At 41.1% G+C, this 27,357-nt stretch overlaps 1 protein-coding gene across 1 annotated transcript in view; it reads right to left on the minus strand.

Moving 5' to 3' along the window:
- The window catches only part of GCLC (glutamate-cysteine ligase catalytic subunit), a gene marked incomplete in the record, with an annotated part of 285,087 nt that overhangs the window by 90,045 nt on the left and 167,685 nt on the right, over positions 1-27,357 (minus strand). Inside the window, 2 exon segments of the mRNA XM_053710384.1 lie at positions 14,164-14,268; positions 18,614-18,706. Coding sequence (XP_053566359.1) covers positions 14,164-14,268; positions 18,614-18,706 — 198 coding nt within the window.

Consider the following 27,357-nt stretch of genomic DNA (forward strand, 5'->3'; position numbering starts at 1 on the left):
TGCGATTTCACCTGGCCGGAAAAACCAATCCTTCCATACATTTGGAGGTTAGAGGAACATCTCATTAAAAACCCCCTTCATAAAATAGAAATAGAAAAGAGATTGCAAGACTACTTTCAGATTAATAATATCGACCAGACGCGACCAGCTCTTGTGTGGGAGGCACATAAATGTGTTAAGGGGCACTCTCATCAAATTAAAGCCCAAACTCGCAAACAAGATAGACAACATTATAATTCATTAAAGGCACAAATTTCCTATTGGGAAAAAGAACACAAAAACTCACCATCCTCAGTTCACATACTAAGCTCATTAACAAAAGTGAGAAGCAACTTACATGCACATCTACTTAAAGAAACTCAGCTGAAAGCACTACATCTCAAACAACACTACTTTGAACATGGGCATAAACCAGGCTCTGTATTGGCTAAAGCTCTTAAAAGAAAGCAACTCAAAACCTACATTCCAAACATAACAGATAAGACTGGATCTCTTCATAAAGATAGTGCTAGTATAGCTGAATCATTCAGACAATATTACTCTTCCTTATATAACCTAGACCCAGCAGACATGTCAGGTTTGGTAGAGACCGACAGTGTAAGGAGGACCAGGGACATAGAGACATACTTATCAGATATAGAAATACCAACATTAGACGCAGAAGAATCAAAAATGCTAGAATCCCCAATAACAAATGAGGAAATTTAGTCAGCCATCAAGGACATGCCAAGTGGCAAAAGTCCAGGCCCAGACGGGTTCAGCATGGCTTATTATAAAGCATTTTCTTTAATAATAATCCCCTATTTGGCCAATGTTTATAACCAACTCCTATCAGAGGGAGGCTTTTCAAAGCACATGCTGGAAGCACATATAACTGTCCTCCCAAAACCGGGTAAACCACCAAACAAACCCGAAAACTCCCGCCCAATATCCCGATTAAATTCGGACATTAAAATATACGCCAAAATTATAGCCACCCGTATAAATAAATTACTCCCCAAACTTATTAGCCCAGACCAGGTGGGGTTCATACCGGGCAGAGAAGCTAGGGATAACACTCTTAAGGTGCTCCAGCTTATTTCATTTGTACAAAACAATAACATTCCTGCATCACTCACATCAACAGACGCTGAGAAAGCATTTGACAGGGTGGCATGAGATTTTCTCAGGGCCGTCCTGTCTAAGATGAACTTTAGTAGTAAATTTATTGAAATGATTTTTGCCTTATACTCATTCCCGTCTGCAAAAGTAAAGGTCAATGGCCTTCTCTCAGACAGCTTCTTAATCACAAATGGGACTAGACAGGGCTGCCCACTCTCACCAATTTTATTCGCGATCTCAATAGAAATCTTAGCTTTAAAAATTCGAAAAGACACACAAATTTCAGGGATTATGGTTGGCAACATTGAGCACAAAATAGCCATGTATGCGGATGAAGTTCTGCTTACATTGACAAACACTGAAACCTCTTTACCAAGGGCCTTAAAAGTATTTAGTGACTTCAAAAAATACTCAAATTTCTCCTTAAACGTAAATAAATCTGAATTTCTGAACATAACAATGCAATTAGACGCAGTGGAACAGGCATTGTTAAAATACCCCTTAAAACTACAGTCAGAAAGAATGAAATACCTAGAAGTTTACCTCGCAAAGGACCAAGACACTTTATTTCTGGCCAACTACAAAGAACTCGGAAGGACGTTGACAAACGATCTCTCGAGTTGAAAAAATAAACAACTCTCCTGGTTGGGGAGAATCAGCGTAATAAAAATGAATATCCTCCCCCGCATCTTATACATCTTACAGACCCTACCAATATCACTGCCACATGACTATATTGAGAAATTACAGAAAAGCATAGAAACATTCATACGGAATGGGATAAAATCCAGGACACATAGGCAAACTCTATATTTTCCCAAGGAAGAGGGCGGTCTGGGAGTACCCAACATTTCACTATATAGACAAGCAATAATGACACAAAGATTAGTAGATTGGTGCACTAATGACCCAAAGAAACACTGGATACAAATAGACAGATCCATTCTGAGCACTAACAACCCAGGTTCCCTGGCATGGACAATGAAGGAGGACAGGACAGCTACAGTAAACAAATACCCACTATTAAAGGAGTTTTTTGTTGTCTGGGACAGGATAACGCACACCTCAACTCATATTTCCACGCCAATCTCACTACTAACACCTTACAAAAACAACCCGACTTTACAGTTAAAAATAGTAAAAGACTACACATACACGGGGCATCAGATAGAAGCAAACACGTTTCACTGTTTATCTCACCAAAAAAAACTAAAAAGCTTTACAGAAATCTCCACATCCAATATTGATCCATCACTGACTTGGCTGTCATATGCACAAATAAAACACTTTATCTCATCTCATAGACACAAAGATTTAATACTTAGATTGACAACTACCTTTGAAAAGCTATGTTTGAAAACAACAACCCCAAACCACCTTATATCAATACTTTACAAATTGCTCCTTGATCAAGGAGAAAACAAACTTCCTAACTACACTAAAACTTGGGAGAAAGAGACAGACACAGAATTTACACCAGAAACATGGAATAAAATTTTCCTTAACACTAAAACAGCCTCTATTTCCGTCCAAGTACAAGAAACAAATTACAAATACCTGATGAGATGGTACCTCACTCCAGGAAGGCTAAAAGTAATATATCTTAACACTACAGGTAGGTGCTGGAGGGGCTGCTCTGATGTTGGAACTGTACAACACATATGGTGGGATTGTCATCGGCTTCAAGAATTCTGGGCACAGGTGATAACTCACATGAGCAAAACAGTAGAAGCTATAGTCCCAAGGGACTCAAAAAACAAAAAATGTATTCTTACCTGATAAATTTATTTCTCTTGTGGTGTATCCAGTCCACAGGTTCATCCATTACTTGTGGGATATTCTCCTTCCCAACAGGAAGCTGCAAGAGGACACCCACAGCAGAGCTGTCTATATAGCTCCTCCCCTAACTGCCACCCCCAGTCATTCGACCGAAGACAAGCAAGAAAAAGGAGAAACTATAGGGTGCAGTGGCGACTGTAGTTTAAAAATAAAAAACACCTGCCTTAAAATGACAGGGCGGGCCGTGGACTGGATACACCACAAGAGAAATAAATTTATCAGGTAAGCATAAATTTAGTTTTCTCTTGTAAAGGTGTATCCAGTCCACAGGTTCATCCATTACTTGTGGGATACCAATACCAAAGCTTTAGGACACGGATAAAGGGAGAGACAAGGCAGGAACTTAAACGGAAGGCACCACTGCCTGTAAGACCTTTCTCCCAAAAACAGCCTCCGAAGAAGCAAAAGTATCAAATTTATAGAATTTAGAAAAGGTATGAAGCGAAGACCAAGTCGCCGCCTTACAAATCTGTTCAATAGAGGCCTCATGTTTAAAAACCCACGTGGAAGCTACTGCTCTAGTAGAATGAGCTGTAATTCTTTCAGGAGGCTGCTGGCCAGCAGTCTCATAAGCTAAGCGTATTATACTTGTTAGCCAAAAAGAAAGAAGTTGCCGAAGCCTTTTGGCCTCTCCTCTGTCCAGAGTAGACAACAAACAAAGCAGATGTTTTTTTTTTTTAAATTCTTTTTATTGAAAAGAGCTCAGGGTAACAGTAAGCAACTAATAACATACAGAAAATTCAGTGCTGTTCATGTTACAGTTAAAGAATATTTAAAAAAAAAGCACAAGTTACACATAGTATAGAGGTAATAAAAATTGGTTCTAAAGACCTATTATTAAGACCATAATGTCTTGCAATACCGTTACCAATAATAGGTGATTCTCTAAGACAGGCGAGAATTAGAATTGTGAAGTAACCTTACATGTTATTAGCTATAAAACAAGCATGATATGTGGGTATTGCAACTTTCTCCTCTTCTGTCCCCTGAACTCTCTCTGATTTTAATTTTTTATTAACTATATTAAACAAAATATAACATAACACATAAAAACTAAACAGATTAGAGTAGACCCAAAAGTAAATGAACCATTATCCTAGCGGGGAAGAATGCCAATTAGGCAAATCTCTAGATAATGTATGTGGGTACGTTTATTGAATATCATTATGAGGCATGTTTGCTTGCAAGCTCTTGTCAAGGTCTTAGAGGTGGGGATATATCAAACAATTATTTACTGGGGCCGCGTGTCCACAGAAATATATCTAACAAGGACAGTATTAGGGGTGTTTATTTGAATAGCAGTGAAAGTATACCACCAAACAAGTTACCCCCAATAAGCAACAATCTAATTGCCAGTAGTTGGAGTACAATACCCAGCAACATGTTTCTAATGGACAGTGTATCCACTATTTTAGTAAGTGCAGAGTTCCCAGCTTATTTGTATGCAAGGCTTTAACTTTAAGATATGAAGCATGCTCCTGCTGATGTGTGTATATCAAACAACCACTCGCTGAGGTATTGTTCTTTCTCTAATAATATGTCTGATGAAAATAATAAGAGGAGCAAGATGGCATTTAATAGGATATAACACTAGGCAGGGTGTTCTAAAGGGCAGTGAGTCCATTATCTGTGTAGACACGAGGCTCCAAGCTTGCATATAAAGGTTACTATGGGTCCTAGCATTAATTAAGAGAAACAAACCACATTAACAAACAGAGAACAAACACAAAACCTTAAAAACTGATTTCTGATTGAAGATGTGTTGGTTTCCATTCCGTACTGTCTGGTTCATATAAGGAGTGACTAAGCATTGTTAATTTAATAAAGTGATGAGTGAAATAACTAAACAGCTTGCTTGATTATTAACATCCAAAACCAAGAGGAGATGAACTATTATTTTGTAAATTAATTCTGAGATGCAGTACTGCAATACACCCCTAGAGGTCCTCAGAGTCAATGATCAGTTAATTTTGCAAGAGACAGGAATGCAAAATGCCGATCCTGTGCTTTTCTTTTTACATTTACATAGACATAGTTTGAGAAAGCTGCCCACTCATTCATGTTAGTAATATGTAAGTGACAGTTGTCTCTCAATATTGCAGCAAGTATAAGAATTTGCTAATGCATTATGACTCAGATACAAGTAAATTATAGAAAAGTAGCAATACGCAATTACAATAAAGTATTCTAAAATATTCTGAATATGCATAGGATCTGTTGCATGAAGCTATATATGCAGCATGAGTCAACCTAAAAGATAGGGTTGCATAACTTATAATGATAAAGGTATCGTATGCAATGTCAGTATTGCTAAGCCAATTATGTATAAGATTTGCAATACAAGTAAAAGATCACCAGCTTTGCAAAGAACTACCTAACCAACTCCATTTCGTGGATATGAGTCCCTTTGTTGTTTGTGACAATCCATTTGCCAAACCAGTACTAGCAGATGTACACAGTGACCAGGACAGTCCAGAATACCAAGTAAAGGGATCCATGAGTGAGAATAAGCCGGTAAGCAATCGTTTGGTAGCATTGTCTGCTCCTCCGTATAACAAGGTTGCAGCAAGTGACGAACTTTCATATCAGAGGCAGCCCGTGGAGTGTAATATTGTGTAGTTGGAATTTCAATTCCGGGGACATGCACACAGTCCTTAGGTATGGTTTGTAATCTGGAGTTGTCAGCTTGGAGACTATCACAAGGAAGAAGCGCAGGAGGGTCAATACAGAGGGGACCCGGGTGATTACAGCCAATCTCAGTCAGGTAGTCAGCTTTATCCTCAACGAGTAAAAACTGTTTAGTTTCCACAACCTTCAAGCTAGAGATTGCTCCTTTGTTGGTCCAGGTGACTTGTAAAATGTTCTCCAGCGATTGCTGTAAATCATCAAATAATGGTAGGAGTATTACCGATATAGCCTCTGTAATGTGCGCCATATTTTCTATAGGAAGTGATGCTGGGTAAATGCCTAACGGCTTCAAAGTTATTATCTGACCCCTTGGCGGCCAGGAGATGAGATATCCTGATCCAAAGAAGTTCCTGGGTACCTGAGTTGCCAAAGGAGAGGTGGATGGCTAAGACTGCCCAGAACTATTTACAAGCGCACTTCCATGTGCTATCAGACTTGCGGCGGGGGTTAGGTGATGTTAACCAGTGCTAGAGTTGACGGGCACCAGATGTACCAAGGCTAAGGTGCACTTGGGCTTTTAGGAGGCAGAAATACCACTAATGCAGCTGGAAATACTTTAGGTAAAATACTTTTAAGATGAATTGAGCTCCGGAGCTCTCCTTCCAAGCTGCTCTCTCTTCAGCCCGCCCACCGGAAGTCAACAAAGCAGATGTTTGACGAAAATCCTTCGTAGCTTGTAAATAAAACTTTAAAGCACGAACCACATCAAGATTGTGTAATAGACGTTCCTTCTTTGAAGAAGGATTAGGACATAGTGAAGGATCAACAATCTCCTGATTGATATTCTTATTAGATACCACCTTAGGAAGAAACCCAGGTTTGGTACGTAACACTACCTTATCTGCATGGAAAATCAGATAAGGGGAATCACATTGTAAAGCAGATAACTCCAAAACTCTTCGAGCCGAGGAGATAGCTACTAAAAACAGAACTTTCCAAGATAAAAGCTAATATCTATGAAATGCAAATGTTCAAACGGAACCCCTTGAAGAACTTTAAGAACTAAATTTAAACTCCATGGCGGAGCAACAGGTTTAAACACAGGCTTGATCCTAACTAAAGCCTGACAAAACGCCTGAACGTCTGGAACCTCAGCCAGACGTTTGTGCAAAAGAATAGACAGAGCAGAAATCTGTCCCTTTAAGGAACTAGCTGACAAACCGTTCTCCAATCCTTCTTGGAGAAAAGATAATATCCTAGGAATCCTGAACTTACTCCATGAGTAACCCTTGGATTCACACCAATGAGGATATTTACATCATATCTTATGATAGATTTTCCTGGTGACAGGCTTTCGAGCCTGAATTAAGGTATCAATGACCGATTCGGAAAAACCACGCTTTGATAGAATCAAGCGTTCAATCTCCAAGCAGTCAGACGTAGAGAAATTAGATTTGGATGTTTGAAGGGACCTTGAAGTGGAAGGTCCTGCCTTAGCGGCAGAGTCCATGGTGGAAAGGATGACATGTCCACCAGATCTGCATACCAAATATTGCATGGCCATGCAGGGGCTATCAAGATCACCAAAGCTCTCTCCTGCTTGATCTTGGCAATCAGACAAGGGAGCAGATGAAACGGTGGAAACACATAAGCAGGCTGAAGGACCAGGGCGCTGCTAGAGCATCTATCAGCGCTGCCTTGGGATCCCTGGACCCGTAACAAGGAAGCTTGGCGTTCTGACAAGACGCCATTAGATCCAGTTCTGGTTTGCCCCAAAGTTGGATCAACTGGGCAAATACCTCCAGATGGAGCTCCCACTCCCCCGGATGAAAAGTCTGCCGACTTAGAAAATCTGCCTCCCAGTTCTCTACTCCTGGGATATGGATAGCTGAGAGATGGCAAGAGTGAACCTCTGCCCATAGAATTATCTTTGAAACCTCCAACATTGCCAGGGGGCTCCTTGTTCCCCCCTGATGGTTGATATAGGCTACAGTCTTGATGTTGTCCGGCTGAAAACTGATGAACCTGACCGCAGCTAGCTGAGGCCAAGCCTGAAGAGCATTGAATATCGCTCTTAGTTCCAGAATGTTTATCGGAAAGAGGGCCTCCTCCTGAGTCCACGAACCCTGAGCCTTCAGGGAGTTCCAGACTGCACCCCAGCCCAGAAGGCTGGCATCTGTCGTTACTATAGTCCATTCTGGCCTGCGGAAACTCATTCCCTTGGACAGATGGACCCGAGATAGCCACCAGAGAAGAGAATCCCTGGTCTCTTGATCCAGATTTAGTAGAGGGGATGCAGTGGTCTGAGATGTAGGCGGGCAAACGGAACTATGTCCATTGTCGCTACCATTAATCCGATTACCTCCATACACTGAGCCACTGACGGACGAGAAATGGAATAAAGAGCACGGCAGGGAGTTAGAAGTTTTGACAACCTGACCTCTGTCAGATAAATCTTCATTTCTACTGAATCTATCAGAGTTCCTAGGAAGGAAACTCTTGTAAGAGGTGAGAGAGAACTCTTTCCTTCGTTCACCTTCCACCCGTGAGACCTTAGGAATGCCAAAACAATGTCCGTATGGGACCTGGTGATTTGAAAAGTTGACGCCTGTATCAGGATGTCGTCTAGGTAAGGGGCTACTGCTATACCCTGCGGTCTTAGAACCGCCAGAAGGGACCCTAGAACCTTCGTAAAGATTCTTGGTGCCATGGCTAACCCGAAGGAAAGAGCCACAAACTGGTAATGCCTGTCTAGGAAGGCAAACCTGAGAAACTGATGATGATCCCTGTGTATCGGAATATGTAGACAAGCATCCTTTAAATCCACGGTAGTCATATATTGACCCTCCTGGATCATAGGTAGGATGGTTCGAATAGTCTCCATCTTGAAGGATGGGACCCTGAGAAATTTGTTTAGGATCTTGAGATCCAAGATTGGTCTGAAAGTTCCCTCTTTCTTGGGAACTATAAACAGATTTGAATAGAAGCCCTGCCCCTGTTCCTCCTTTGGAACTGGGTGGATCACTCCCATAACTAGTAGGTCTTGAACGCAATGTAAGAATGCCTCTCTCTTTATCTTTATTTAATTGTGAGAGATGAAATCTCCCCTTTGGAGATGAAGCTTTGAAATCCAGAAGATATCCCTGGGAAACGATCTCCAGAGCCCAGGGATCCTGGACGTCTCTTGCCCAAGCCTGGGAGAAGAGAGAAAGTCTGCCCCCCACTAGATCCGGTCCCAGATCGGGGGCTACTCCTTCATGCCATCTTAGAGGCAGCAGCAGGCTTTTTGGCCTGTTTCCCCTTGTTCCAAGCATGGTTAGGTCTCCAGACTGGCTTGGACTGGGCAAAATTTCCCTCTTGTTTTGTAGACAAAGAAGATGAAGCTGCGCCACTCTTGAAGTTTCGAAAGAAACGAAAATTAGTCTGTTTGATCCTTAACTTGTTGGACCTATCCTGGGGAAGGGCGTGGCCTTTTCCTCCAGTAATATCAGAAATGATCTCCTTCAGTCCAGGCCCAAATAGGGTCTGCCCTTTGAAGGGGATCTTGAGAAGTTTAGACTTTGAAGTGACATCAGCTGACCAGGATTTAAGCCATAGCGCCCTACGTGCCTGAATGGCAAAACCTGAATTTTTAGCCGTTAGCTTGGTTAAATGAAAAACGGCGTCAGAAACAAATGAATTAGCTAACTTAAGAGCTTTAAGCCTGTCAAGGATATCATCCAACGGGGTCTCTACCTGTAAAACCTCCTCCAGAGACTCGAACCAGAAAGCCGCTGCAGCAGTGACTGGGGCAATGCATGCAAGAGGCTGGAGAATAAAACCTTGTTGTATAAAGATTTTCTTTAGGAAACCCTCTAATTTCTTATCCATAGGATCTAGGAAAGCACAACTGTCCTCGACAGGAATAGTTGTACGCTTAGCTAGGGTAGAGACTGCTCCCTCCACCTTAGGGACCGTCTGCCACAAGTACCGTGTAGCGGCATCTATAGGAAACATTTTCTTAAAAGCAGGAGGGGGAGAGAACGGCACACCTGGTCTATCCCATTCCTTAGTAATAATTTCTGAAAACCTCTTAGGGATTGGAAAAACATCAGTGTAAACAGGCACTGCAAAGTATTTATCCATTTTACACAATTTCTCTGGGACTACAATGGTGTCATAGTCATCCAGAGTCGCTAAAACCTCCCTGAGCCACACGCGGAGGTGTTCAAGCTTAAATTTAAATGCTGTCATTTCAGAGTCAGACTGAAGTCACCCACAGATAGAAGCTCTCCTGCTTCAACTTCTGCACATTGTGAGGGTATATCAGACATAGCTACTGAAGCGTCAGAGAGCTCTGTATTTGTTCTAGCCCCAGAGCTGTCTCGCTTTCCTTGTAACCCTGGCAGTTTGGACAATACCTCTGTGAGGGTATGATTCATAACTGCCGCCATGTCTTGTAAAGTAAACGCATTGGACGCGCTAGATGTACTTGGTGTCCCTTGAGCGGGAGTTATAGGTTCTGACACGTGGGGAGAGCTAGATGGCATAACCTCCCTTTTGTCAGTCTCAGAAACCTCAGGTGATAAATCTTTAAAAGCCATAATATGGTCTTTATAACTTATAGAAAGGTCAGTGCATTTGGTACACATTCTAAGAGGGGGTTCCACAATGGCTTTTAAACATAATGAACAAGGAGTTTCCTCTATGTCAGACATGTTTAACAGACTAGTAATGAGACCAGCAAGCTTGGAAAACACTTTAATAAATGTGAAAAAAAGCAATAATAAAAAACGGTACTGTGCCTTTAAGAGAAAAAAAACTACCACATAAACTGCAAAACAGTGAAAAAAATGAGTAAACTCTACGAAATTTTTACAGTGTGAATAAGGGACTAAAGCAGGATTGCACCCACTTGCAAATGGATGATTAACCCCTCAGGCCCAAAAACGAATTAGAAAAACATTAAACCTGTTAACAAACAGTCAAACACACTGCCACAGCTCTGCTGTGGCTCCTACCTGCCCTTAAAAACGATTTTTGCAGGAACAAACCCCTCTATAGAGGTCCTATAAGCCAGATGACTCCTTCAGGGAAGCTGGATGTCTCAGACTGAAAATGAAAATAGGCCCCTCCCACCATGCACTCAAAGTCAGAGGGCCTTAAAAAAGTACTCCTAGGAGTAATCTAACAAGCCATGTGGAAACTAGGCCCCAAATAAAGATTTATCACCCTTAGAGAAAAAATGTTTTTATTTATAAATCATGCAAACGTTTTTACACTAATATAGGTATTAACATGAATATTATCCCTTTTTTGCAAGCATGATCACAGTTGTTGTTAAATCACTGTATCAGGCTTACCTTAAATATACCAGGCACTGTCAGCATTTTCTAGACCTTATCATCTCTCTAGAAAAAAATATACTGAACATACCTCAAAGCAGGCAATCTGCAGACCGTCCCCCCAACTGAAGTTTTCTTTCCATACTCTTCAGTTATGTGTGAGAACAGCAATGGACCTTAGTTACAAACTGCTAAGATCATCAAACCTCCAGGCAGAAGTCTTCTTCCAATTTCTGCCTGAGAGTAAAAACAGTACAACGCTGGTACTGTTTAAAAATAACAAACTTTTGATTGAAGGTAAAAACTTCACTAAGTCACCACATCTCTCTTGATACTTCCTTTCTTGTAGAGAGCTGCAAGAGAATGACTGGGGGTGGCAGTTAGGGGAGGAGCTATATAGACAGCTCTGCTGTGGGTGTCCTCTTGCAGCTTCCTGTTGGGAAGGAGAATATCCCACAAGTAAAGGATTAACCCGTGGACTGGATACACCTTTACAAGAGAAATCTTATTGTTCACCAACCTTCCTAAGTTAAAAAGCTTAGACAAACACAAGCTGCTACTTACGATGGTCAACAGTGCAAAGATGCTGATCCCCAGATACTGGAAAACCTCAACGGTCCCTTCTCTAGAAGATTGGATTGCACAGGTGGATCAACTCTTACAATTAGAAAGTTATTATTACATAAAGACAGGGAAGGTCGAAACACACAAATTCATGTTAAACACATGGGCAAAAAGTAAGACGCATTGATAACTTTTTACAGCTCCTTCCTTCACCTCAACTTCCCGCACTCACTTTATCTCCTCATACAGGCCTACAACCACCTTAAGATAATATATCACATAATCAGGGAATCCGGGGAACACAAACTGCTTGCAATGATGTAACTGTGTTTCTGTTGGATATGAATTGTTCTAAACCCTGTGTGTACAATAATAGAACCCTTACTGAATCAACTGACGTTAACAAGGCATATTTATAATAGACAATTTAGTTGAAATGTTTATTATTATAGTTATGATTGATTAATAGGAATATGAGAATAATTTTATCCTGTGAAACTCAAGTTGATAACGGACAATAAACACCCGGACCTTAACACGATAATTAAGTTATCCACTCAGGGATAGAGAATAGAAAGATCACATTGACTTTTTATGTTTTGTTATTGTATTTTTGTGGATCAGACGATCTTGATATGTTAATTTACCTTATATCAACAATAAAGCTCTTTTGGAAAAAAATAAAAAAAATAAAAAAAAAACATTAACACGGTCAAAATATCTGAAGTCCTTAAGTTAGCAAGCATTGGGTTTCTTTCTGGCGCTAACTTTTTAATTGCAACTTGTAATATACATGCTAACCCGCTAGTGTTAAAAGTTTACTTTTAGTGGTGTTTGCACGCAAGTGAAAAAATATTTTTTGCGCCATTTGTAATCTGGCCCATTGTAATTAAGACTTGTTTGTGTTGCAATAAATTAACATGTACGCCTAGTGTGAACATTTTTAGAATTTATATAGTTGCTTTAGATGCAGATTCCAGAAGGCAGGCCTTAACCATTGTATATGGTCGTGTCCGAAAATTCAAAAATTCTGGAATAGAGTAAATTATTGGCTAAACAGATTTCTTGTGAGGAAAACCAGGTTGGATGCCAAACAGGTGTCAAGTCGGGGAAAATATACAGTAGTATTAATTGGACGTAATTTGCTGTTGAGGTCCTGAAAAGCGGAAAATAGCTAGTCTATGAAGGAATTCAACAACAAAATTCTTTTACAGATTCATATGGAGCAGTATGAGATTACCCTCCCCCAGGAAAAAAAGATCAGCAGGTTTTTTCAGAAATGGCTGAAGGTGATAGTATCTTTTTCCTGATCTACTACAGAAACAGATAATATCCCCACTGAGGAAATCTGATTATTTTAGTATGGCGCTACTAACAGGCAGATTTCCTAGCTCTTGGGCAGATTGAGAGGGAGGGAAACTATATATATATATATATTTTTGTTGTTGTTGTTGTCATTGCTGTTGTCTGTTTGGTTGTCTGTGTATGACTGTTTGTGTTTGGTTCCTATAGATAAAGGAGGTGAGGAGAGGAGTTCAGAGAGCAAAGAAGGCTTAAGGTTCAAATAGAGAGAATCAATCAAATATTTAAATTACATAATATCTGATGCTGCCAGAGCAGCAAGAGGTGCTTAATAGTTCATTAATAAAAGAAAAACAAGGTAAATGATAAGGTGGAGTACAGTGGACAACTCTGGATTAAAAAGCAAAATACTTTAAACACCAACAAGCGCCACTCTTGTGACATACTTTAGTAGGGTGCATAGGATTTCAGCCAGTTTATATCGGGTGATTTGTGGGTCAATTTTGCATGTTTATATTCTCTAGGTCCAGGTTTTGAGAATTTCTTAGGCGAAGGGCAGATGTATCTACAGTACGTATATTTGAAAGGTATAATTAAACGTTAAAGAGATTGATTTACCTGAGCACTAGGTGTAGGATGCAAAATGATTGGTATAATATAACCAGATGTAAAGAGACCCAGATACAGATTGCGCCTTGGCTCATATTAAGAGACGTTGTATGTGAAGATTATGAATGAAAGGCAAATTACTTTATGACCGAAAGGCAAATTATTCAAAGCCCTATTAAGTATCATCTTCATTAATACATTTAGGTTAGGAGCATAGGATTGTATGCAGTAAGCATTATGATTTATGGGTTAACTTTTTTTGTGTTCTCCACATATAGACTTTGAGAAATGTATGTTTAGCCAATGGCAGAAGGGGCTATGAATAACTTAGATACATAATTAAAGGTTAAGAGATGGATCTACCTGGACACTATGTGTAAAATGTAACATGTAAAATGATTTGTATAAAATAACCGGTGGTAAAGAGATCCAGTTCTGGATCAAGCTTTGGTTTGTGTTAGGATATATTTATGTTAAATTTATTGTGGAATTGATCTTGGAAAAACAATAAACACATTTATTAAAAAAAAAAAAAAAAAAAAAAAAAAGAATTGAGTAAAACCTTCTTTGTTGTAATTTTTTCTGTCCAAATAAATCTGTAAAATTGTAATATAACAAGTTTGTCCCTTTTTATCTCTAATAAAATCAGTGGGTACATGATGTAGCTCAACTTCTGCATTATTACATTTATTCTAACTTATAAAAGCTTTGTTATCTTGCGTTAAGCATTTCATATACAATATCATTACATCAAATATTCATTACATCAAATATTCAGGCAGTAGCTAAAGTTTACCTTTGACAATGGAATAAGGAAATCCAGCTTGTAGGAAAGGATTACCCTAGTCAGCAACACCACAAAAACAACATAGGCAGAGTTTTCAAAATCTGTTAACTGTACCTACAATACAAATTGGTAAAAACACAACTTTAGATGTTCAATCTTTACAGTCAAATCTAATTGGTCTGAATACATAAAGATAAAAAAAATACTAGAATACACAAAAAGCTCATGTTTTATCTTTAAGGCACATCTCAGTCTATTTTTAAAGGATTATTAAACAGTATACATGCCTGATATGATGTATTCAAAGCAAAGATTAGCCTTAGAATAATATGTAGAAGTATTTTTTTTTACAAATTATATTATTTGTGTAAATATGGAAGATATAAGTGTAAACGTTTTATTTCTATATAGTAATGGACAAAGCCATATTTGAACTTAAAGGGACACTGAACCCAAATTTTTCTTTTGTAATTCAGAAAGAGCATGCAATTTTAATCAACTTTCTAATTTACTCCTATTATCAATTTTTCTTCGTTCTCTTGCTATCATTATTTGAAAAAGAAGGCATCTAAGCTTTTTTTTGGTTTCAGTACTCTGGACAGCACTTTTTTATTGGTGGATGAATTTATCCACCAATCAGCACGGACAACCCAGGTTGTTCACCAAAAATGGGCCGGCATCTAAACTTACATTCTTTCATTTCAAATAAAGATACCAAGAGAATGAATAAAACTTGATAATAGGAGTAAATTTGAAATTTTCTTAAAATTTCATGCTCAATCTGAATCACGAAATAAAATTTTTGGGTACAGTGTCCCTTTAAGTTTTCTATCAATCTATCTATTCATCCTGCTGAGGACAATTAGAGACAGATCTAAAAACATGGGTGAAAAATACATAATTTATGTAAGAACTTACCTGATTAATTTATTTCATATTGGCAAGAGTCCATGAGCTAGTGACGTATGGGATATACAATCCTACCAGGAGGGGCAACATTTCTCAAACCTCAAAATGCCTATAAATACACCCCTCACCACACCAACAATTCAGTTTAACGAATAGCCAAGTAGTGGGGTAATAAAATAAGGAGTAAAAAGCATCAAAAAAGGAACTGGAAATAATTGTGCTTTATACAAAAAATCATAACCACCATAAAAAGGGTGGGTCTCATGGACTCTTGCCAATATGAAAGAAATGAATTTATCATAATTTAAAAGAAAAAAAACTTAACAAAAGCAGAGGAATCAAACTGAAACAGCTGCCTGAAAAACTTTTCTACCAAAAACTGCATCCGAAGAGGCAAATACATCAAAACGGTAGAATTTAGTAAATGTATGCAAAGAAGACAAAGTTGCTGCTTTGCAAATCTGATCAACTGAAGCTTCATTCTTAAAAGCCCACAAAGTGGAGACTGATCTAGTAGAATGAGCTGTGATTCTCTGAGGCGGGCCCTGACCCGACTCCAAATAAGCCTGATTAATCAAAAGCTTTAACCAAGATGCCAAGGAAATGGCAGAAGCTTTCTGACCTTTCCTAGAACCAGAAAAGACAACAAATAGATTAGAAGTCTTCCTGAAATATTTAGTAGCTTCAACATAATATTTTAAAGCTCTAACATCCAGAGAATGTAAGGATCTCTCCAAAGAATTCTTAGAATTAGGACACAAAGAGGGAACAATAATTTCCTTATTAATGTTGTTAGAATTCACAACCTTAGGTAGAAATTTAAATGAAGTCCGCAAAACTGCCTTATTCTGATGGAAAATCAGAAAAGGAAACTCACAAGAAAGAGCAGATAATTTGGAAACTCTTCTAGCAGAAGAAATGGCCAAAAGGAACAACAGTTTCCAAGAAAGTAGTTTAATGTTCAAAGAATGCATAGGCTCAAAAGGAGGAGCCTGTAAGCCAACAAAACCAAAATTAAGACTTCAAGGAGGAGAGATTGATTTAATGACAGGCTTGATACGGACCAAAGCCTGTACAAAACAGTGAATATCAGGAAGTTTAGCAATCTTTCTGTGAAATAAAACAGAAAGAGCAGAGATTTGTCCCTTCAAGGAGCATGCAGACAAAACCTTTATCCAAACCATCCTGGAGAAACTGTAAAATTCTAGGAATTCTAAAAGAATGCCAGGAGAATTTATGAGAAGAACACCATGAAATATAAGTCTTCCAAACTCGATAATAAATCTTCCTAGAGACAGATTTATGAGCCTTGTGAGCCCGTGTTCAGAAACGCAAGTTATGGAGCAGCAGTCTAAAGACCGCTGCTCCAAAACCCTGTCTGCCTGCTCTGATGAGGCGGACAGAGATCGCCACAATAGAACCCGATCGAGTACGATCTGATTGATTGACACCTCCCTGCTGGCTCACAAGAGCTGCTGGTGCAATGCTGAATACGGAGAGTGTATTGCTCTCCGCATTCAGTGATGTCTGTCGGATCAGGTCTGACAGACATTTGGTAAATCGGCCTTATAGTATCAATCACTGAGTCAGAGAAACCTCTATGACTAAGCACTAAGCATTCAATTTCCATACCTTCAAATTTAATGATTTGAGATCCTGATGGAAAAACTGCCCTTGAGACAGAAGGTCTGGTCTTAAAGGAAGTGGCCAAGGTTGGCAACTGGACATCCGGACAAAATCCGCATACCAGAATCTGTGAGGCCATGCTGATGCTACCAGAAACACAAACGATCGTTCCATGATGATCTTGGAGATCACTCTTGGAAGAACTAGAGGCTAGAAAATATAAGCAGGTTGGTAAAAACAAGGAACTGGATCTGGATGGAGAGACCACTACCCCGGATGTAAAGTCTGATGGCTGAAATAATCCGCTTCCCAAATGTCTACATCTGGGATATGTACCGCAGAAATTAGACCAGAGCTAGTTTCTGCCCAAGAAAGTATTGGAGATACTTCTTTCATAGCTAGGGGACTGTGTGTCCCACACTGATGAAGGACATATGCCACAGTTGTGATATTGTCTGTCTGAAAACAAATGAACGGTTCTCTCTTCAACAAAGGCCAAACCTGAAGAGCCCTGAAAATAGCACGGAGTATTGATTGGTAACCTCGCCTCTTGAGATTTCCAAACCCCTTGTGCGGTCAGAGATCCCCATACAGCTCCAGAACCGGACAGACTTGCATCTGTTGTGATCACAGTCCAGGTTGGACGAACGAAAGAGGCCCCTTGAACTATACGATTGCGATCTAACCACCAAATCAGAGAGTTGAACATTGGGATTTAAGAATATTAATTGTGATATCTTTGTATAATCCCTGCACCATTGATTCAGCATACAAAGCTGGAGAGGTCTCATATGAAAACGAGCAAAGGGGATCGCGTCCGATACTGCAGTCATGAGACCTAAAACTTCCATGCACAAAGCCACTGAAGGGAATGACTGAGACTGAAGGCTCAGAAAAGCTGAAACCAATTTTATTCGTCTCTTGTCTGTTAGAGACAGTGCCATGGACACTGAATCTATCTGGAAATCTAAAAAGGTGACCCTTGTGCAAGGAAACCTGGCGTCAACTAAGACCCCGGAAATTATGAATTTGCGTCACCTAACGTACCTTCGCGCCAAAAAAAAAATTCTCAGACCAAAAATGACGCAACAAATATCAGCATTTTGCCTGCGAGAATTAATGAAAACAGTCAATTTCGAAGAAAAGACTATACCCTGGGCAAGAAAAAATAACTTCCTAAAAATGTTTTTCCCAATTTTGAAACTGATGGTCTGCAAAAGGAAATATACATAAACCTGACTCATGGCAAATATAAGTACAATACATATATATAGAACATTAATACATACATAAAGTGCCAAACCATAGCTGAGAGTGTCTTAAGTAATGAAAACATACTTACCAAAAGACACCCATCCACATATAGCAGATACCCAAACCAGGTAATAGAATATGAGAGTACATTGTTGATCTGAAAAAACGGAGGTAGGAGATGAATCTCTACGACCGATAACAGAACCTATGAAACTATTTCCCGCAAGGAAAACCATAGAATTCAATAGGTGATACTCCCTTCATATCCCTCTAACATTCACTGTACTCTGAAAGGAATCGGGCTTCAAAATGCTGAGAAGCGCATATTACAGAAGAAAATCACAAACTTACTTCACCACCTCCATAGGGAGGCAAAGTTTGTAAAACTGAATTGTGGGTGTGGTGAGGGGTGTATTTATAGGAATTTTGAGGTTTGGGAAGTTTTGCCCCTCCTGGTAGGATTGTATAGCCCATACGTCACTAGCTCATGGACTCTTGCCAATTACATGAAATACACTGTTGATCACAATCCCTTAATAAAACTAAGGGGAAATGTTTTGCAAATATATCCACTGAGAACATGGCATTTACTGGCCATATATAATCTTTTTTACCTTCAGCAAAAATAGCAACCATTTCAAACACCATGAGTCATGAAAGTGCTACATACCTCCATTGGACGAAATTCTACTCGCCAGCCAATGTCAGAATTTGGTGGGGGAGGTTTAAACCTCATTGTCTGCCAGTTTGTAGATTGAATGTTCTAGAATATAAATGTTTTATGTAATTAGGATCTAAACAAGTAATGTAAAATTAAAAGTAGCATCCCCATTGTTATTTCACTGCATTTTTAAGTTAGAATTAAAAAAAAAAACCTTAAATTATGCTTACCGGATAATTTTCTTTTCTTCTGACGGGAAGAGTCCACAGCTGCATTCATTACTTTTGGGAATTCAGAACCTGGCCACCAGGAGGAGGCAAAGACACCCCAGCCAAAGGCTTAAAAACCTCCCCCACTTCCCTCATCCCCCAGTCATTCTGCCAAGGGAACAAGGAACAGTAGGAGAAACAGGGTGAAAAAGGTGTCTGAGGAACAAAAAATACGTCCGCCCCTTATAAACAATGCGGGCGGGGAGCTGTGGACTCTTCCCGTCAGAAGAAAAGAAAATGGTCAGGTAAGCATAATTTAAGTTATTCTTCTTAAACGGGAAGAGTCCACAGCTGCATTCATTACTTTTGGGAAAACAATACCCAAGCTATAGAGGACACTGAATGCAAAACGTGCGGGTACAAAAGGCAGCCCCTTCTGGGGGCACCACAGCCTAAAACCCAAAAACCCAGACAGAAAAAACTGCTTTACTAGAAGTCAAAGGACCAAAAGGGGAAAAAAAAGGCAGATATAACTGCCCAACAGTTCAAACCAGCAAGACCCTCGCTAGAAACCACTGAGGATATTAGACTCAACCAAGCCAAAAGTCTCTGAGGAGACGAAATCCCACAGGCATGCAGCCTGCAATTAAACTCACCCCCGATAAAAAGAACGGAGAAACATCCACATTCCACCAGCGGGGAAGCAAGAGACTCAGTTAAAGGAGTCCGAAAGAACCCTCAGAACCCAAAGGAACTAGGACCAAGAAAAAGAACTCCAAGAGAGTAAGCTAGGATGAAACAGGGCATGAAAAGAGCCTGCCGACCCAGTAAAGCAGAGGGAGGACTTGTAAAGCCCCCTCTACCTCAAACAAAGGACCAAGAAATGTCCTGAAAACTTAAAAAGGAGGAAGAAAAATCCATCCCCTACACAGAGCGCTCACTTGCACCCAGAATAAAGCAACCGAAAGACAAACCATCGTCGGGAGGCGCTAAAAAAACCCATTATCAGATATCTGAATATGTTCCTCCAAGCCATAGGTGTCCCGCTACAAATAAGGACTTAGCGACCACAGGACGCCAACCTAGCTATGGAACCTTCTTCTTCAGAAGAACTCCGAAACAGTGTAGGACATGGCCTTCCCAAAAGAGAGGAAATGAAGGAACTGAACCCAGAACCCGGTAGCGAAAACTACCTGCCGAGGAGGGATCCACTGTGAAGCCTCTCCCTTAAGAAGGTTCACAATAATTCTGATATGCAGCTAAGATCAACAGATCAGACAGATCCCTGATTCTCGCTCCGGCAACGGACCCAGCCCAAAGTGACTGATAATGTCTGAAAGACTTAGGGATTAAAAGTACCCCTAATCGTCAGAACCTGCAAAAAGGCAAAAGGGAGGGATCCAGCCCCCCCCCCCCCCAAAAAGCTCGGGTTACATAACCCAGACACAGCCCCCTTCCTGAAGATGAAGGGCATTCCCAAGGGGAGACCCACCCTCTACTGGACTACAGTAAAGGCATGGCACAAGGAATCCATCCCTTCACACTGACATCCCGCACGCAAGGCAGGGAGAACAACCCCACTAAACAGAGGAATAAACAGTACCTCCAAGCACCAGGCGGATACTCAAGAAAGTCAAATTCACCCCCAAAGGGAGGGAAAGTGAAGCCAGAACTTAAAGGGACAGTCTAGGCCAAAATAAACTTTCATGATTCAGATAGAGCATGTAATTTTAAACAATTTTTCAATTTACTTTTATCACCAATTTTGCTTTGTTCTCTTGGTATTCTTAGTTGAAAGCTTAACCTAGGAGGTTCATATGCTAATTTCTTAGACCTTGAAGCCCACCTCTTTCAGAATGCATTTTAACAGTTTTTCACCACTAGAGGGTGTTAGTTCACGTATTTCATATAGATAACACTGTGGTCATGCACGAGAAGTTATCTGGGAGCAGGCACTGATTGGCTAGACTGCAAGTCTGTCAAAAGAACTGAAAAAAGGGGCAGTTTGCAGAGGCTTAGATACAAGATAATCACAGAGGTTAAAAGTATATTATTATAACTGTGTTGGTTATGCAAAACTGGGAAATGGGTAATAAAGGGATTATCTATCTTTTAAAACAAAAAAAATTCTGGTGTAGACTGTCCCTTTAATGGCTGGCTAGCACACAATCAAGGTGCAAATGGTTGCAGTTGGTTTGAAACTGCAAACCTTCCCATCATTAGACAGCTTAGCTAACCATCAGGCTACTACAGCGGGGTTGAAGCGTAAAGCTGTAGACTAACTCAAAAGGACATTACCGAAGAAAAACCATCCGTTCACTAAGGCCGGCCCAGTAAGAAGATTAAATCTCCCTGCAAGAGAAACAATACACCCGTAGGAACAGAAGACGCCCCGGGACCGGGAAACTGGGCCGTCCAGAATCAGTCCTAAGGGATCTGGATACAGACCCCCAAAGTTCCAGTCAAGGACAGGACAAAAACCCGGCCACCCGAAAACTGAGAGCCGGCTTAAAATATTTAATAACCCCTGAGAAACCACTATGTTGCCCTATCCGGAGTAGACTTTGCACTACAGGCGATGCACTCACAGTCATATCCAACATACCTTGGACACTGAACTTACACAGAGAGCTTAAGACACCCACAGCAGGAAACAACTACCAACAGAAAGGATGATAGCCAACGGAGAAGCCACGCAACCACTCTGGAAGGCCTTAAGGCTTTAGGGACAATTTCCACTAAGTCCAAAGACTAAGTAACGTATGAAGAAACAGAAAACTCTGCTTAGAAATGTTAGCTGTCACCAGAATTTACAAGACGGGTGAGAAAGCAGGAGCTTTACCTGGGTTCAAGCCCACAACCTCCTGCTTCAGGTGCGGTGGAGCTAACCACTACGCCACATCTCCCTTAGAAACTGGGTAGAAAAGCTAACAAAAGTCTCCAAGAGCCTCAGGATCCACTTCCCTGACACCCCTACTCGAGGACTGAAGAAAGAGCATGTATTCTAGTCCCTGGCGGGAGAAAACCCACAACGCGTAAACAGGAGCGACACAGGAAAAAGGGGAGACAATCTAATCTGTAAACTCCCAAAAATATGGGAGCAGACGAGATTCCGGAAGTAGATAACCAAAAGGCTTTAACTTCCAGAAACAGATGATCCGAAGCCAACCCCAAGGAAGGGGACAAAAAACAAAATTTATGCTTACCTGGTATAATGTATTTCTTTCTTGACACGATGAGTCCACGGATCATCTAATTACTATTGGGAATATCACTCTTGCCCAGCAGGAGGCGGCGAAGAGCACCACAACAAAGCTGTTAAATATCACCTCCCTTCCATCCCACCCCAATCATTTGACAGAAGTAAAGTTGAGAAAGGAAGCAACAAGGTGCAGAGGTGCCTGAAGTTTATAACAAACCAACAACCTGTCTTTAGAACAGGGCGGGCCATGGACTCATTGTGTCAAGAAATAACATAATTTATGCTTACCTGATAAATTCCTTTCTTCTGTTGTGTGATCAGTCCACGGGTCATCATTACTTCTGGGATATAACTCCTCCCCAACAGGAAATGCAAGAGGATTCACCCAGCAGAGCTGCATATAGCTCCTCCTCTCTACGTCACTCCCAGTCATTCGACCAAGAATCAACGAGAAAGGAGAAACCAAGGGTGAAGTGGTGACTGGAGAATAATTTAAAAGATATTTACCTGCCTTAAAACAGGGCGGGCCGTGGACTGATCACACAACAGAAGAAAGGAATTTATCAGGTAAGCATAAATTATGTTTTCTTCTGTTATGTGTGATCAGTCCACGGGTCATCATTACTTCTGGGATACCAATACCAAAGCAAAAGTACACGGATGACGGGAGGGATAGGCAGGCTCATTATACAGAAGGAACCACTGCCTGAAGAACCTTTCTCCCAAAAATAGCCTCCGAAGAAGCAAAAGTGTCAAATTTGTAAAATTTGGAAAAAGTATGAAGCGAAGACCAAGTTGCAGCCTTGCAAATCTGTTCAACAGAGGCCTCATTCTTAAAGGCCCAAGTGGAAGCCACAGCTCTAGTAGAATGAGCTGTAATTCTTTCAGGAGGCTGCTGTCCAGCAGTCTCATAGGTTAAACGAATTATGCTACGAAGCCAGAAGGAGAGAGAGGTAGCCGAAGCCTTATGACCTCTCCTCTGACCAGAGTACACGACAAACAGGGAAGACGTTTGTCGAAAATCCTTAGTTGCCTGCAAGTAGAACTTGAGGGCACGAACTACATCCAGATTGTGTAGAAGACGTTCCTTCTTTGAAGAAGGATTTGGACACAAGGATGGAACAACAATCTCTTGATTGATATTCCTGTTAGTGACTACCTTAGGTAAGAACCCAGGTTTAGTACGCAGAACTACCTTGTCTGAGTGAAAAATCAGATAAGGAGAATCACAATGTAAGGCTGATAACTCAGAGACTCTTCGAGCCGAGGAAATAGCCATTAAAAACAGAACTTTCCAAGATAACAATTTTATATCAATGGAATGAAGGGGTTCAAACGGAACACCCTGTAAAACGTTAAGAACTAAGTTTAAACTCCATGGCGGAGCAACAGTTTTAAACACAGGCTTGATCCTAGCTAAAGCCTGACAAAAGGCCTGGACGTCTGGATTTTCTGACAGACGCCTGTGTAACAAGATGGACAGAGCTGAGATCTGTCCCTTTAATGAGCTAGCCGATAAACCCTTTTCTAAACCTTCTTGTAGAAAGGACAATATCCTAGGAATCCTAACCTTACTCCAGGAGTAACCTTTGGATTCGCACCAGTATAGGTATTTACGCCATATCTTATGGTAAATCCTTCTGGTAACAGGCTTCCTAGCCTGTATTAGGGTATCAATAACCGACTCAGAAAAACCACGTTTTGATAAAATCAAGCGTTCAATTTCCAAGCAGTCAGCTTCAGAGAAGTTAGATTTTGATGTTTGAATGGACCCTGTATCAGAAGGTCCTGTCTTAGAGGTAGAGACCAAGGCGGACAGGATGACATGTCCACTAGATCTGCATACCAAGTCCTGCGTGGCCATGCAGGCGCTATTAGAATCACTGATGCTCTCTCCTGTTTGATTTTGGCAATCAATCGAGGAAGCAGCGGGAAGGGTGGAAACACATAAGCCATCCCGAAGTTCCAAGGTGCTGTCAAGGCATCTATCAGAACCGCTCCCGGATCCCTGGATCTGGACCCGTAGCGAGGAAGTTTGGCGTTCTGGCGAGACGCCATGAGATCTATATCTGGTTTGCCCCAACGTCGAAGTATTTGGGCAAAGACCTCCGGATGAAGTTCCCACTCCCCCGGATGAAAAGTCTGGCGACTCAAGAAATCCGCCTCCCAGTTCTCCACTCCCGGGATGTGGATTGCTGACAGGTGGCAAGAGTGAGACTCTGCCCAGCGAATTATCTTTGATACTTCCATCATTGCTAGGGAGCTTCTTGTCCCTCCTTGATGGTTGATGTAAGCTACAGTCGTGATGTTGTCCGACTGAAACCTGATGAACCCCCGAGTTTTTAACTGGGGCCAAGCCAGAAGGGCATGGAGAACTGCTCTTAATTCCAGAATGTTTATTGGCAGGAGACTTTCCTCCTGATTCCATTGTCCCTGAGCCTTCAGAGAATTCCAGACAGCGCCCCAACCTAGTAGGCTGGCGTCTGTTGTTACAATTGTCCAGTCCGGCCTGCTGAATGGCATCCCCCTGGACAGATGTGGCCGAGAAAGCCACCATAGAAGAGAGTTTCTGGTCTCTTGATCCAGATTCAGAGTAGGGGACAAGTCTGAGTAATCCCCATTCCACTGACTCAGCATGCACAATTGCAGCGGTCTGAGATGTAGACGTGCAAAGGGTACTATGTCCATTGCTGCTACCATTAAGCCGATCACCTCCATGCATTGAGCTACTGACGGGAGTTGAATGGAATGAAGGACACGGCATGCATTTAGAAGCTTTGTTAATCTGTCTTCTGTCAGATAAATCTTCATTTCTACAGAATCTATAAGAGTCCCCAAGAATGGAACTCTTGTGAGAGGAAAAAGAGAACTCTTCTTTTCGTTCACTTTCCATCCATGCGACCTTAGAAATGCCAGAACTAACTCTGTATGAGACTTGGCAGTTTGAAAGCTTGAAGCTTGTATCAGAATGTCGTCTAGGTACGGAGCTACCGAAATTCCTTGCGGTCTTAGTACCGCCAGAAGGGCACCCAGAACCTTTGTGAAGATTCTTGGAGCCGTAGCCAATCCGAATGGAAGAGCTACAAACTGGTAATGCCTGTCTAAGAAGGCAAACCTTAGATACCGGTAATGATCTTTGTGAATCGGTATGTGAAGGTAAGCATCCTTTAAATCCACTGTGGTCATGTACTGACCCTTTTGGATCATGGGTAAGATTGTCCGAACAGTTTCCATTTTGAACGATGGAACTCTTAGGAATTTGTTTAGGATCTTTAAATCCAAGATTGGCCTGAAAGTTCCCTCTTTTTTGGGAACCACAAACAGGTTTGAGTAAAACCCTTGTCCTTGTTCCGACCGCGGAACCGGATGGATCACTCCCATTAATAACAGATCTTGTACACAGCGTAGAAACGCTTCTTTCTTTATCTGGTTTGTTGACAACCTTGACAGATGAAATCTCCCTCTTGGGGGAGAGAATTTGAAGTCTAGAAGGTATCCCTGAGATATGATCTCTAGCGCCCAGGGATCCTGAACATCTCTTGCCCAAGCCTGGGCGAAGAGAGAGAGTCTGCCCCCCACTAGATCCGGTCCCGGATCGGGGGCCCTCGGTTCATGCTGTCTTTGGGGCAGCAGCAGGTTTCCTGGCCTGCTTGCCCTTGTTCCAGGACTGGTTAGGTTTCCAGCCTTGTCTGTAACGAGCAACAGCTCCTTCCTGTTTTGGTGCAGTGGAAGTTGATGCTGCTCCTGCTTTGAAATTCCGAAAGGGACGAAAATTAGACTGTCTAGCCTTAGCTTTGGCTTTGTCTTGAGGCAGGGCGTGGCCCTTACCTCCTGTAATGTCAGCGATAATTTCTTTCAAACCGGGCCCAAATAAAGTTTGCCCCTTGAAAGGTATATTAAGTAATTTGGACTTAGAAGTTACATCAGCTGACCAGGATTTTAGCCACAGCGCCCTACGTGCCTGAATGGCGAATCCTGAGTTCTTAGCCGTAAGTTTGGTTAAATGTACTACGGCCTCCGAAATGAATGAATTAGCTAGTTTAAGGACTCTAAGCCTGTCTGTAATGTCGTCCAGCGTAGCTGAACTAAGGTTCTCTTCCAGAGACTCAATCCAAAATGCTGCCGCAGCCGTAATCGGCGCGATGCATGCAAGGGGTTGCAATATAAAACCTTGTTGAACAAACATTTTCTTAAGGTAACCCTCTAATTTTTTATCCATTGGATCTGAAAAAGCACAGCTATCCTCCACCGGGATAGTGGTACGCTTAGCTAAAGTAGAAACTGCTCCCTCCACCTTAGGGACCGTTTGCCATAAGTCCCGTGTGGTGGCGTCTATTGGAAACATCTTTCTAAATATTGGAGGGGGTGAGAACGGCACACCGGGTCTATCCCTCTCCTTAGTAACAATTTCAGTTAGTCTCTTAGGTATAGGAAAAACGTCAGTACTCGCCGGTACCGCAAAGTATTTATCCAACCTACACAATTTTTCTGGTATTGCAACAGTGTTACAATCATTAAGAGCCGCTAAAACCTCCCCTAGTAATACACGGAGGTTCTCCAATTTAAATTTAAAATTTGAAATATCTGAATCCAATCTGTTTGGATCAGAACCATCACCCACAGAATGAAGCTCTCCGTCCTCATGTTCTGCAAGCTGTGACGCAGTATCAGACATGGCCCTAGTATTATCAGCGCACTCTGTTTTCACCCCAGAGTGATCACGCTTGCCTCTTAGTTCTGGTAATTTAGCCAAAACTTCAGTCATAACAGTAGCCATATCTTGTAATGTTATCTGTAATGGCCGCCCAGATGTACTAGGCGCCATAATATCACGCACCTCCCGGGCGGGAGATGCAGGTACTGACACGTGAGGCGAGTTAGTCGGCATAACTCTCCCCTCGCTGTTTGGTGAAATTTGTTCAATTTGTACAGATTGGCTTTTATTTAAAGTAGCATCAATACAGTTAGTACATAAATTTCTATTGGGCTCCACCTTGGCATTGGAACAAATGACACAGATATCTTCCTCTGAATCAGACATGTTTAACACACTAGCAATAAACTTGCAACTTGGTTACAATCTTATTTAACAAAAACGTACTGTGCCTCAAAGAAGCACTAAACGATTAAATGACAGTTGAAATAATGAACTGAAAGACAGTTATAGCATCAATCCTTAAAAACAACACAACTTTTAGCAAAGGTTTGTTCCCATTAGTAAAGTAACAATAATTAAATTTGAAACATAAAAATTACAGAGCAACGTTTTTTAATCACAGTCAATATATAAGTCTCACAGCTCTGCTGAGAGAATCTACCTCCCTCCAAAGAAGTTTGAAGAC

This window comes from Bombina bombina, chromosome 4, assembly GCF_027579735.1.
Source record: "Bombina bombina isolate aBomBom1 chromosome 4, aBomBom1.pri, whole genome shotgun sequence".
In the NCBI taxonomy this organism is placed as follows: Eukaryota; Metazoa; Chordata; class Amphibia; order Anura; family Bombinatoridae; genus Bombina; species Bombina bombina.